Source organism: Gopherus evgoodei, chromosome 10, assembly GCF_007399415.2.
Source record: "Gopherus evgoodei ecotype Sinaloan lineage chromosome 10, rGopEvg1_v1.p, whole genome shotgun sequence".
Lineage (NCBI taxonomy): Eukaryota > Metazoa > Chordata > Testudines > Testudinidae > Gopherus > Gopherus evgoodei.
This window is the reverse complement of record NC_044331.1, coordinates 12,425,813-12,440,123: the sequence shown is the minus strand read 5'-3', so window position 1 is coordinate 12,440,123 and position 14,311 is coordinate 12,425,813. Positions and strand designations below refer to the sequence as shown.

The 14,311-nt window shown below is 46.0% G+C and overlaps 1 protein-coding gene across 1 annotated transcript in view; it reads right to left on the bottom strand.

Annotated features, from left to right (window-relative positions):
* Window positions 1-14,311, bottom strand: part of RGMA (repulsive guidance molecule BMP co-receptor a) — a 35,968-nt gene that overhangs the window by 12,934 nt on the left and 8,723 nt on the right. The window contains exon 2 of the mRNA XM_030578909.1: window positions 13,378-13,493. Coding sequence (XP_030434769.1) covers window positions 13,378-13,493 — 116 coding nt within the window. The remainder of the gene's footprint in view (window positions 1-13,377; window positions 13,494-14,311) is intronic.

Below are 14,311 nucleotides of genomic sequence, written 5' to 3'. Positions count from 1 at the left end.
CTGCCGCAGGGCTGTAATAGCTATGGCCATATGCACGTTATCGTTGAGCACAGGAGGGCTACACATGGCTGGCGTCTAACTCATTACTTTATAAGGTACTTGGGAAAAAAAAGAAAAGAAACAGAAAAGGAAAAGCCTGTTCCGTTCCTTCCCTTGGCCTGTAGGGGGAGCTTTTTTCTTAAAGATCTTATCATTTGGGTTTTGGCAAAATGTTCTGATTTGCTGTTTAATGCAGGGCCCCATATAAGGCCAGATTTCCAAAGCCAGGTGGCTAAGGAGCAGGACTGCACTGTGTGTCTCTCTCTGTGTCTGTGTGTAAGGACAAATGCAGAAGAAACATTTTCACATGCAGTTCTCCCATTTACAGGCGATACACCACCTGGGACGGCACCTCCATTATGGAAAAGGCAGCCCATCTCACTCTGGGTTTGCACCTGAAGCAAGCCAGGGAGGTGGCCCTTCCTACCTAATATCTCCCCTGCCAGCAGATAAAGACGGCAGGGTCAATTCGATTTCACAGGGCACTGAATAACCGGGAGTCTCAAGTAGGTTGTTTGTGGCCTTGGCAAAGCCTTCCCACCCCCCAGTCTGCACCTCCCTATCCGATCTGTTCAATGGTGTGATTGTCTGACACTTGGAGCTCACACAAACACCTGCGTGACTCACCTCTCCCCTCCCTCCCCAGCAAGACACGTGTCAGGACCGAGGAACCCTACAGACCTGAGGAGCGAGGAACCCAGCAAGTAGAACTATGCAGGAAAAAGACAGAAACCCTTCCCGCTCCCCCCATATGCTTCTCCTCACGTCTCCTATGGCAGAGGCTTTGGTATAAAAGCAAAAACTCATTTGAACAGAAGCCAAGAAACTATGTTTATTCAATTTCATATAATCTATTTTCCATCTCCTCACAATGGATCTGTTTTTCAACCGCAGATGACTGAGCTCGGAAACAAGCCCCTCTGCTGCTATCATTCAGGGCTGGTCTACACTACGGGGGAAAATCGATCTTAGATACGCAACTTCAGCTACGTGAATAACGTAGCTGAAGTTGAAGTATCTAAGATAGAATTACTCACCGTCCTCACAGCGCGGGATCAATGTCCGCGGCTCCCCCTGTCGATTCCGCAAATCCGTTCGGGTTGGTGGAGTTACGGAATCGATATAAGCGCGTTTGGGGATCGATATATCGCGTCTAGATGAGATGCAATATATCGATCCCCCAGCAATCGACTGCTACCCGCCGATACGGTGGGTAGTGAAGACGTACCCTCAGAGACGCACGTAGCAAGTTGCCTGAGCGCAGGAATTCTGGGCACAGGCCTTGCCCCGGGGGCTTGGACCTGGGTGACACTTCACAGCCTGCCCACCCATGTGCCCCCACATCCCATGCCCGGGGGCCTGCTCCTTGGCACTGTGATCAAGAATGACAGGGGAGGAGGGTCCTTGAGACTCTTTATCTGTCTCAAGATATAGTCCATGCTATGTAAAGATCTGGGAGACCATGGCCTTTGGAAAACTGATAGTCTCACTGCTCAACAGTGACCCATCTGTCTGTATCCGGGGTGACATTCATGGATTCCCCAGGGAATCCTGACTAGCCCTCCTCAACTGGGACTCTGTAGGGTGCTGAAAAAACAGGCCCTGGAATGTGGGAGTTTAAAATGAAGACTAATGGATGTGCAAGAGTTCAAGTAGCCAATCCAAATCTACCAATCTTAAGGCTGGCAGGGATCATTAGATCATCAAATATGGCCTCCTGTACATCACAGGCCATAGAATTTAACCCAGTTACCCCTGTATTGAATCCAGTAACTTATGTCTGGTTCAAGTATATATTCCAGAAGGATTGCACCACTTCCCTTGGCCATTTGTTCCAATGGTTAATCACCTGCACTGTTAAAAATCTGCACCTTATTTCCAGCTGAAATTTGTTAGGCTTCAGCTTCTGGCCCTTGGTTCTTGTTAGGCCTTTCTCTGCTAGATTACAGAGTCCTTTTAGTACCTGGTATTTTCTCCCCAGGAAGGTACTTATATTTATACCGTAATTAAATCAACTCTTAATCTCCTTTCTGATAAGCTAGATAGACTGAGCTCTTTAAGTCTCTCACAATAAGGTATTTTCTCCAGCCCTCAGATCATTTTTGTCTTTTCTGCCCCTCTCCAATTTTTTGACGTCCTTTTAAAAATATGAATACCAGCAGCGGATGCAGCATTCCACTCTCGGTCTCGCCAGTGCCGTGTGCAGAGGTAAAAGGTCTTCCCTATTTTTACTCATTGCTGGGGCAATTTTTTGACCAAAACTTTTTTTGGGGAAAAATGGCAGATCTGGTGTCACCAAAACATTTTGTGACTTTGTGGTGATTTTGCTGCATTGTTTTTGATAGAAAAAGAAAAATCTGGAACCATTTCATTTTGACATTTTTTAAATGAAGTTTTCAATTTTTTTTTATTTGAAATTACTTTTAATTTGAAAAGAATTCAAAGTGCTTAAAATCAGAACAAAATGTTTTGTTCTGGTTTAGATGAAACATTTTGTTTGACCCAAAATAATTTTTTCCTGACTTTTTTAACTTGCCAAAAATTTCAATAATGTTGGTTTGGTTCTACCCAAAATGATTTAACTTTTTTTCAGAATTGCCAGCAAACCAAACAATCCGTTATCCCTTTATATTTACTCACTGCACCTTTGTGTATAGATCCAAGGAACACATTAGCCTTGGGACCTCATGTTCAGTTGCTTGTCATATGATCCCAAATCCTCTGTATGACTGTCCTATGGTCATTATTTACCACTTTATATCATTCACAAATTTTATCAGAAGTGATTCTATATTTATTTCCAGATCAGTGAGAAAACGTTAAATAATGTCTGGTCTAATAACAATCCCTATAGAAACCCACCAGAAATACTCCCAATTGATGACAAATCCCCATTGACAACTAATTTGTATGAGCTGTCTGTTAGCCTGTTTTCAGTCCATTTAGCATGTGCTTTATTGATATTGTATAATGTTAATCTTTTAATAATGTCATGCGGTACTAAGTCAAATGCCTTACAAAAATTTAAGTCTACTACAGCTATGTAATTTTCTTTATCAGTCAAATTTGTAATCTCATCAAACAATAAAATCAGGTTGTCTGACAAGACCTAACTTTTTTTTTATAAAACCATGTTGACTGGTGTTAATTCTATTCGTATTCTTTAATTCTTTATCACTTAAATTCCATATAAGCTTTCCCATTATTTTGCCTGGGATTGAGGTGAGGCTAACCGACGTATAGTTATCTGGGCCATCTTGCTTGCCCTTTTTGAATATTGGCACAACATTAACATACTTATGGTTTTTTGGAATTTCCCTGATATTCTAAGATCTATTAAAAATTAACATCAGTGGGCCAGACATCTCCTCAGCCAATCCTTTTAAGACTCTTGGGTGCAAATTATCCAGGCCTGCGAATTTAAAAATGTTTATCAGTAGTAGAAGTTGTTTAACATCCTCCTGGATAGACTAAAAAGTACTTCATCATCTTCATCTGATGAGTACATCCTCCTGTTTCTTTCCAAATACAGAACAGAAATAGTTACTGAACACTTTTCTGTATCATTAATACCAATTTTACCATCTCCATCTAGTAATGGGCCTAGCCCTATACCAGTGTTTCCCAAACTTGGGACGCCGCTTGTATAGGGAAAGCCCCTGGCAGCGTCTCAAGTTTGGGAAACACTGCCCTATACTATTGCATGGATTTCTTTAAAATGCATCTTTATCCATCATAATAAGGTCCAAAATAGAGTTGGGTGCAATACCTTTGGTATCAAAAAGACATCATCTATAATTTTTAGAAACTCAAATGATAATTTATTACAGGCTGCATGAGGCCTCCAGCATGACTCCCAAGTCTTCTCATAACAACACAACTTTGCTTTCCACACATTAGAGACAGGTGATTTTAGCATTCCAGTCATGCGAATCTTCCCACCCAGATTTCAGTAACGCCAATTATATCACATTTCTTCTCATCACTGAGAACTTCCAATTCTTTTTGACTTAGGCTACTTTTGAAAATGGGACATAGGCTCCTAAGTCACTTAGGTGCTTTTGAAGCATTTATCCATAAACTAATTGTATATATGCTAGTGTGTAAATGCGCCTGTGTGTAAGACTCACATTCAGTATGAACTTTTATTGGAGTACATATCAAAACACTCTATTACCTATGGCCATATTTCTCAGATCTGAGGGCCTAGATTTCAAAGATGCTGTATGCCTGGGATTTTGGGTGCTCAGCCCATGTGAAAATCAGGTCACTAACATACAGGTGCCTACCTAGGAATTAAGGAACCTAACTTCAGGTTTGAAAAATGTGACTTGTATGTTTTCATATTCCCAGTTCATTCTTCCTACACACAGACACATGGGGAGGGGGGTAGAGAGAGAGAGGAAAGAAACAACATATAAGCTGCTATTTGAAAAGTCACAGAGCAAGATCAGTTCCACCAAGACTTCAGGGAATCCAAGACAAACTAATGAGCCCTGGTCTACAATTAAAAGTTAGCCACCCATGAGCACCACAGTTAAGCTGACCTAACCCTGGCAGTAGCTGTGGCTAGACTGAGGTTGGAAGTATCTCACTATCGTGGCATAGCCCAGTGCTGCCATTGTAGTGCCTATACATAACCTTAGTTACAAGTCCCGGCAAGAAACCCTCATCCCAGCAGATCATTCCATACCAAACATCTACAGTGACTTTTCCCTGGTTCTCCTTCTGAAAGAAGAAACTGAATGAGAAACGCAGCGGTTGTTGTCTTTTGGTGGGGGCGGAGGGATGCATCGAGGGGGCAAGGAATAGCCTATGTGTGTGCGTGTGTGTATATATATGTACATGAGTAGGAGGAAAAGGTTGGGACTAGAGGATATGGTAACATACGTAAATAATGTTTTCACCTCTCTTAGCCAGAATACACACACCTCTACCTTGATATAACGCTGTCCTTGGGAGCCAAAAAATCTTACCACGTTATAGGTGAAACCGTGTTATACTGAACTTGCTTTGATCCACCGGAGTGCACAGCCCCACCCCCTGGAGCACTGCTTTACCGCGTTATATCCAAATTTGTGTTATATCGGGTGGCGTTATATCAAGGTAGTGGTGTATTAACAACTACTGTAATAATGTCATGTTGTGTTTGCGTACCCAACCAGTCAGAATCTGCACTTTGTGTGAATGCCTGTTTGTGCGTCTACTTTGTGTCGTGTGTGTGTGTACGGTGAAGGCGGTGTGTGTACAACATGTACTGGGTATATTATGTGTAATTACTCTCTGTGCATGTATACCTGCGGCCCGTCATGCTGCTGATAGAAATAAGCCCATAACTGCCTGTTCTGTGATGTATGGAGAAAGTTGACAGAGAAAACAAAAACTTCCATCCCACCAGCTTGACTGATTGATGGCGTCCCTTGAATAGAGTCCAGCTATGTTTCAGCAGCAGGAGGGGGAGGAACCATGCAGTGCAGAAGAGCCCAGTGGCCATCTGACCCAGGCTGTGTGAAAGGATTTGTGCATCATGGCAGCATTAGTTTCTTCCAGCGACCTCCTTTGAACTGTTAATCAAGCACAATCTTGCAGAATAATAGCCTGATTATTATTGCCTTGTTTGCATAACAAAGAGGCCCAATAAAACTGATTTGACTGAGCTCAGAGGGGGTGTGAAAGATCTGTCCTGAGAAAGTCCCTGCAGGAATGCAGCAAACTGCTCCCAAGTCTCAACCCAGGAAGAAAGACAATGCAATTTGCCAGCAAGAAAAAACCCAATAGACCAATAAATTACCCATGTGCAAAGGGATTAGATCAGGTTTCAGCTGCATTGGAGTGGGAGGTGGGGAGATACTGAAGGGGGAAAATAAACCTGACTCTCTTAAAGTGGCAGTGCTCATTTTTGAGGGAATGGAAGGTGGGGGGTCATTTTGAAAGGGGACGCTCTGCATTATGGGCTGGATTCTGCCCTCCTTTACACCAGCTTAAATCTGGAGGAAATGCAAGATTTCAAGGTAAATGCACTTAGATGGAGTTGCTCCAAACGTCTGCTGGTGTAACGGAGAGCAATGTTCATCCATGCAATCTCCTTTTTAACCCAGTCATCGTCCCTACCTGTATCTGTGCTGGAGAGCATGGGAAAGAGATTTCTCAAGGCTGACAGGACCAAAAAACCTGACTGGGCTACTATTTCATTTCCAATGTCTGTCATTCAAGTGAGTGGACATCGGAGCCCCTGTCCCTCGTCCTCTCCCTTTTGTTTCCCACTGGGGAGTTCCTCCTCCCCTGGCATCACAAAATCATGGGGCAAGCAGAGGTGGAAAAATGCAGTCAGGGACTTCTCTGGCAACAGATGCTACAAGAAGAGCCCTGGATTGTTTTTGTCGCTTTGCTTTTTATGTTCAGAGAATCAGTCAACCATGGATCCAGAATGCCTTGCAAGGAAGCAAACATTTCTCCTCCCCTACAAATGTCGTACTCAAGCATAGCAAGGTTTTCTCCTGCAGCCAGGAGAAGCTTTCGCCTCTGACCCTTGCATGGAAAGGGGAGAGCCATTAATTAAAGCCAGGGAGATCTTCACTAGTCCCCACAGCAGCTGGAAGCGAGTTTCCCAACCTGGGTAGGCAGACTCATGTTAACAGGTCTGGAGCTAGTATGCTAAAAATAGCAGTGTAGGTCTTGCAGCTCTCAAGCCCATGGTGTCGGGTGAGCTTAAGCCCCGTTGGTGTGAATCTTGTGTACCCAGGTAAGGAGGCTCATTCCCAGATGCAGGGTAGATGCTCCCAGATGTGTGAGATGCTGCTCCAAGAATTACAGGCAAAGCTCGAAAAGGTGAATGTCACAGCTTGGAAATAGGTGTTCCAAAGAAATGAGATCTCTAACTGGGGTGTTTACATTTGAAACCACAAAGAGCCTTCTTCACTGTTAAACTTCTTGAGACTCGGGATCAGGGTTCAGTGTTTCTCTTGCAACAGATACTGCTAACAGCTAAATGAAGGCAGCCTGGTGTCCAAGAGGCTGCTTTCTATTCCTTGGTCCACCGCTGACTCACTATAAATAAGGCCCCGTGCCTCAGTTTCCTCACCTGTAAAATAGTGTTAGTGAAACTTAGATCTATGGGTGAGAAACAGTGGCCAAGAACACTGGTGTGTCATCACAGCAAGCAGGAGATCTTGAAAGCCAGGCTTGCTTGGCAAGGAAGGGAAGGACGGGCTGTTTTCACAACACCAACAGGTCACCCAAGATCTCAACTGCTTAATAAAGATGGGCAAAGCACTGTTTATAGGTGAGAAAACTGAGGCCTAGAGCAGTGAAATGACCGCCCACGGTCACTCAGTGACAGAGTGGGGAATTCACAGCAAAGTTTTCCAACTCCTAGTCCCCTCCTCTAACCAGGAGACTCAGCGCCCTCCTCGATAGGACTTTGTATCCAGCTCCATCAGAAAGAAGCAGACAAATCCATTTGGGCTCTACCAGCTGCTTGGGCTCTTAGATCATTTGGCCATTGCGGGTCCTTTGCCCTTCACTTTTAAGGTGGGATTCCAGAGTCACTTACAATATCCATCTTCCCACCTCCAAGTTTGATATGCCATTGGGATGAGCCAGGCGTCAGACCTTTCTCCACGAGGCTCAGGCTCACAGCTAAGCTGTGGTTGTTTCCACACCAACAGCGTTTTTCCCAGGCCTTGTTCTGTTCAGACTGTGTTACAGGCACAACCCCTCACCACAGCTGTATGACTGTAGCCAGGCCTGGTTAGCAGATCCTCTGTGCAGACAGTGCCATGAAGGTTGCTGTGAGAAAGCGCTTTGCATGAGAGGTGTGTGTTTTCTCTAGAAATAATCTGCCCCCACCATTTTCTTCTGAAATTTCAACCCTTCAACACTGGGCTAAATGAGATACAAAAATGAGGAGACAGAGAAAAGCCCCAAGCACATAAATCTGAACGAGGCAAATTTACACAATTAAACGGCCTGCCAAGAATTGCAGCATTTCAATTAGAGGCGTTGATTTGAGTGCAGGGCGTGGAGAGTCAGCTGCCTGACTTTCACAGATGTCAGCTAGAACCTCACACAACCTAGGGGAAATTCACACAAACACACATACGGCCCTGTGTCTCGCACTGTAGCCTCTCGCTACAGTCTGATGAGGGTGAGGAACAAATCTTTTATGTAGATCTGTTCACAGGTACACTGTCTCTCACTTCCCCATGCTGCCCTATACATCCCCATGCTCACACCACCAACCGAGCTGATACTCAACTTGTTCTATCCAACTCAAACTGCAATGGAAGTGATGCACGAAATCCATAAACCCTCCATACACTAATGGCCCACCTAGATCCCAGTCCCTGATATTCACTATTTTTTTTCCTAAAAGGTGCCCAATGCTGGAGCCGCTGGGCGCAAGTTCTAAATGTCAGAAAAGAAATGAAAAAAATCAAACCCAAATGTATCCCCCCGACTCTCCACTCCCTGCTCATTCATCCATCCCTGCCCCCGGCAAACGCCTGTGAAGAGAGACGGGTTTTGTGTTGTGCCATAAAGGTCAGCAAACTCAGCTGTGTAAGAGCGCTGTGGGGAGCAAATTCCAGAGTCTGGGGCCCTCCAGCAGGAACACCCTGCCACATGCACCAGCCACTGAACCCCGCGGGCATGTAGGAGATGTCACATGACCTCACAGCCATGGTCGGGAGGGTGGGGGGAGAGGAGGAGGAAAGATGGGTTTCTCAGAACCTAGGCCAGATAACTGTAGGGCTTTGGCAACTGAAGCCAATTGCACTCAAAAGAGGCCAGGAAGCCAATATCTAACAGTAGGCTTATGCCACAGAGCCCCCTTCCTGGTGGGTTATTCCGTAGCACAGTCATGACTCAAGTGAAACGCATTATCTGTCCTACTCCCCAGATATGACCACACATTCAGGGCCCAATCTGGCACCTCTGAAAATAAATGGCAAAACTACCATGGGATCAAGACTGGGCCTCGCCTCTGTAGAGACTTGCATTCTCCCTCCCCAAGTGCAGCTCCCTGTAGCCATGTGCAGGACATTAGACAGAGCTGCTCAGTCTGCACTTCGGTGGCTACTTGTGCATAGGGAGCCAGCTTGTTCTTTTGCAGTAAAAACCCTATGACTTCATCGAAGGGATGGCATCTGGTTTTGCAATTGGACATAATTCAATTCTCCCTCCTCGCTACAGAATCTTCTGCGGGTGGAGCGGTGATTTTGTGAGCAAGACTGCGCTTGAGTGCAAAGAAATCTTGAGGTTACAACTGAAATCCCCGTTATTGTTATTATAGTTCACACACACATACACAAAAATAATAATGGCCCAGTTATGGGACTCCTGCTCTTAATTACAATATTTGTCAATTGTAGGTTACAAAGCCTTTTAAAAGCATTTATGAGTGAATTTAGTCCTCATGAAAGAAAGGGACTAACAGGCCCAGTGTGGATGCAGTGCAACTCAATCCTGACCTGCATCACCCCATGTATTCCAACCCCAAACCCTCTGTCAGTGCCCATCAGTTCTCACTCCCACCACTGCGCTGCCAAAACCCCTCAATCCTGACACACACACACACCCTGCAAACCGATGGCTGATATGTCAGTCCTGGGTTCTCCATGCAGCTCTGCTGATGCACCTCAGTCCTGACTTGCAGCCCCTTCTGCTAGTCCAGTTCTGGGTCACTTGCCCACGGCTTTGTCAAATAACAAAACAAAAAAGAGGAAAATCTGCAGCATCCCCCTGCTCTTCTAGTCCTTGACAACCCCTCAGCTCTGCCAATGCACCTACAGGCGAACCCGCAGCAATGCCCCCATTATTCAAGTCCTGGGCCTGTGCTGAGATGAGACTGGCAACTGTGCGCAACCGTGCTAAAGAGTGTGGTGATTTAAGTGATGTGTCCTTTAGGGATTTGGATGAGAAACCCTAAAACTTTTTGTCACTGTAGCCTGACCCAGCATTTCGGCCCAGGTCTCCAGAGGCAGCAGGTTGGTGCAGAAACTCACTAAGCCCCCGGGTAAATAAGTTTTTATGGCTGCATAGCTCCATGATCACTTTTATGTGCACGTCTGACGTGGTGCAGCTGTTCATGCCACAGAAGAAGAAGACATCAGCTGCTGCTATTATAAACCTAAAGTTCCCCATAACATCTCCCGGTTCCTATTAACCAGGGGCTTGGAATGAAAGAGAGGCAATTCCCATGAAAAAAGCCCACACCATGTGCATTTAAAAACAAGGCACCTCCTTTTAGCCCCAGTATGATTCTCAGCTGCAATCATGCAAAACTCCCCATTCCAAATAAGAGACCCGCTTCAGCACAGCAAGAAACCCGTGCAGCCAAAATACTTCCAGGCCTACATTTGAGTCCCGTCTCTCTTCTCCATTATAACACCTCACACAAGAGCCATCCCTGTGGCCACTCTGCCATATCTCCCCAGGACTGGGAATACTCCAAGCGCTGTCACTTTAAGGGTTTATAAGGTGTTGTTTTAACAACCTCTAAGCCTCCCTTCTCAGTTTCAGCTTAGTGCTGAGATCACATCCCTCACTGCCGCTAAGAGACAAAAGCCATTTATCAACCTATCTGATAAACCTCCAATAGGCTGGATCCTTATCTGGAATAACCCACACTGCCTGGATGGATTGGAGGCATTAATTCCCACTCCTTGGAGAAAAGGGTTTATTACAGTTTGGGGACAGCAAATATCAGGGTCACCTCATCAAAGGGAGCTTCTCAGCTAGACCCAAAAGCAACAGCAGCTTCCTACAGAGTGTGGTACAAGGGACAAACTCAGGAGTCCTTCTTAGGCAAAACTCATAGGGCCAGATTTAGGCCCTGAAATACAGGGCTGGATTTTAACAAGAGCTCAGCACAGAGGGTGCTGAGTGCCACACACGTTACCCTAAGGGCCGCAAACAGGAGCTACCAGATACCGAGCACTTTTAGAAACAAAGCCCTAATAATGAGGGCTGAGCACTTGCAAATTGAGCCTAGATCCTTGGGAAATCTGGCCCCTAGACTCCTCCATAGGAGATTTGCTTAGGGAAGAGGGAATACAAAATGTCAGGATTTGGTTTGATTCTCCCACTTGCTGTTTTGTACCAGTGCAACTCCACAATGGGGTTACTCCTGAGCCATGCTGGGGTGAGAGGAAAATCCGGTCCCACGGTGCAAATGAGGAGGAACTCAGGGCAAGCCACTAGGGTCAATCCACCGGGAGATCTGGATCTGGCCTGAGGTTTCATTAAAAGCAAAAAATCCAGAAAAAGTGCAGGGCTTGGTGGGGCACTCAGCTCTCTGTCGAGACAGGCTGGGAGCAGCGCTCAGCACGGCCCCTCTAAAACGGGCTCTAACTTTTAGAAGCAGTTTTAAGACTCCATCAGGGTTATGGCACCTCTTTCCTAGGTGCTGCTGAGATGCGAATTAGCAGGAGGCAGAATGGAGAGAAGGGGGGAGGATACCCAGGAGCAGACACCCCTTTTTCTTCCTCCTGCCTCCTGGACCCCTATTAAAATGCAGAGCGAGGGACAATATGCATAATGAATGAGGAGCATGGTCTAGATTTGTGCCCGAACTCCTCTTAGCAGTTCACAGTGGGTCTTGATTACCCAGTTTTGCCAGTTCCTTGAAATATATTTGGCTGTTGAGGGGAGAATTAAAAACAAAACAAAACACAGACACAGATCTAATATCAAGTTCTTTCTTGCATGGCAAACTCAGCCCCGGCACTTTGACTCCAAGGCTGCGCAAAGAACTTAAGCAACATGTATCAGATCTGATCCCAAACTCCCCACAATGTGGATCTCTGCGTTCAGTTCTCTTGGGGCTAAAACATCCCAGTGACCAGGGAGATCTAGGTGGACATGTTGATCCTAATATTTCAATGAAGGGGTTTATTTGACTGTATCAGGGAGGTGAATAATTTATTTATTTATTGCATGTGTTAGAGACATCTTAGCTTAAGAGATTTAGATAGTGCCAAAGAAATGCATGGGCAATAGAAAAGGGAGAAATGTTATACAAAATAAAACAGTAGATTTAACTTTAGGGCTTTTCTTTTTATTCTCCCCCCCACATCTCTCCCCTCAAATGAAAAAAAAAAAAGAGGTAAAGAAACTGGAGAGTTTTGGAAGGAACAAATCTGCCTCTGTGGAGTTGGTTTCCCCTCCCCCAACAAAAACAAGCACTCACGGCTCGAAGGAATTTGCAGGCACAGATCTGCCAAAAACATTGTGAAAAACTATGGGGGATTCATTGGAAACAGATGGCGTTTTCAGCTGTAATTCTGAAATTCTCTCCTTTTCTGACACAATACAAACAGACCGGGGTAAGGCGGAGGGTGGCCCTCAAATGTTATCAAACAGAAAGATTAGCAATAGCTGCAAGTGTACGTAGGTGTGCGCACAGGGGAAGCAGCCATGGGGGGTGCCAGGCTTTGGCAAAGGGAATCAGACCCTTGCGGGGCCATCTGACTTGCTTTTCCTCTGTGACAGGAGCAACATCTTCAAACCCAGCTAAGTGAAGTTTTCTAACTGAGCAATGGCCCAGCAGAGGAGGCAAGGCAGTGCTAAAAACCCAACCAAGGCCAGGCTGTTTCGGGAAAGGAGTGAATGTGTGATGACCCCTTCCATCCCAAAGCTGTTGGGTCGGATTCACTGGTGTGTTACTCCAGTTTTAACCCAGTGCAACTCCCTTGAAACAAATGAGATCACGCTGGTGTCCAGCTGCAGTGACTGTAACCATCAATCTATATGCCTTTGTGTATTTAAACATCCTTTCAGATGGCCAGAGGTTGTATGAGTGCTAAGCCTGACCTCCCTCCCCCAAATCACAGCTCAAGAGTCAGTCCCTTATCACTGCCTTGCTTTTTAAAAGCAGAAGGAACATTTCAGACTTGAAGCCAACTTCTGCAGTTCCCCACCAGCTGAGTGCATGCAACCAGTCAATGGGCACCATCTGGCATTTAGTATATATTACCCTGGTCACTTTTTCCCTTCTTCCACTGCACACGGCAAACCTAGCCTAGCCAGCCTGAGACGGCAGCAGGGGAGATAGTTCTGACTCTTAATAACAATGCTCTGATTGCATTAGCGTCTCCTTATTTATCCACTCGGATCACCTCCCTCCTGGAGGGTCAAGGTCTCTGTAGGCACCAGCGAGTGGCAGAATCAGAGGTCAAGAAAGAAAAAAAAAACACGAGGGGGTTTGTGCTGAAAGCCCAGCCCCACTAGCTTTTAAACATGTGGCGAATGTTGCAGAGAGGGGGAGCGAGCCAGAGCGGCCCCCAGACAGCAAAGGCTTTGCACGAAAAGTCTTCAACCCAAGGGGCTGTTCCTTACCTGCAGGGAAGATGCAGAGAAAGACAGGGAGGATTTGGAAGAATCCCAGGGCTGTGGATCCTGCCCCTCTCCCCATACCCATCCATCCAGCTCGAGCTTTAACCACTATCCTCTCCCTGGAAGAAGAGTTTAAAAAAAAAAGAGAGAGAGGGAGAGAGGGAGGGAGGAAGAAAAATAAATCAATCGAAAGGAAGGAGAGAAACTGAAAAGAATCCCTCAGACCCCCAGCGAGCTGCGCAGGGCAGGGAGCCCTTGCTGGCAGGCTCCAGTCGCCTCTGCACTGAAATTACACAGATTTTTTTTTCTTCTTCTTCTTTCCTTTCCCCCTTACAAAACAGCCCAAACCATCAATCATCCCCGCTGCCTTCCAATGTCTACTGAGCACTTCCTTTCCTCCAGTCAGGAGCCAGCGTCTCCGCCTCCCGGGCCAGGCAGGCTCCTGTTACAGCCAAGCAGCGCCCTGAAGCGGGGGGTGGGAGAAAGAAAGAGGCGGAGGAATTAATTCATTCCATGCACCAGTCTAGAGTAATGAGCGAGCGAGAGAGAGAGAGAGAGGCCGGTTACACTAAAGAACTAACCACAGAAACCCCTAACCCCCAGAACACCCCTCTGGAAAGAGAAACACACCCACATACTGGCTAGGCTGGACAGGCTCTGCCTGGCTGGGGATCAGGCTTCCTTCTGCACTTTCAGTGGGACTGACTAAAAGGGACAGTGCTGGGTCCTGGATTTCACTCCCAGCCATTTCACAGTTTGGTTTGCGAGTCACCAAAAAAATACTGTCTTTTTACTAGCCGCCAGCAAGTGCCCTGGGATCTGAAAATCCAGCAGGGTTTCCTCTGCCGCCTACCTAATGAGGCAACCATGCTGATCACTGACACAGCACTTAGGTTTTCAAAAGGCTGCACAAAGGGTAACTAGTGTAGCCCCCAGA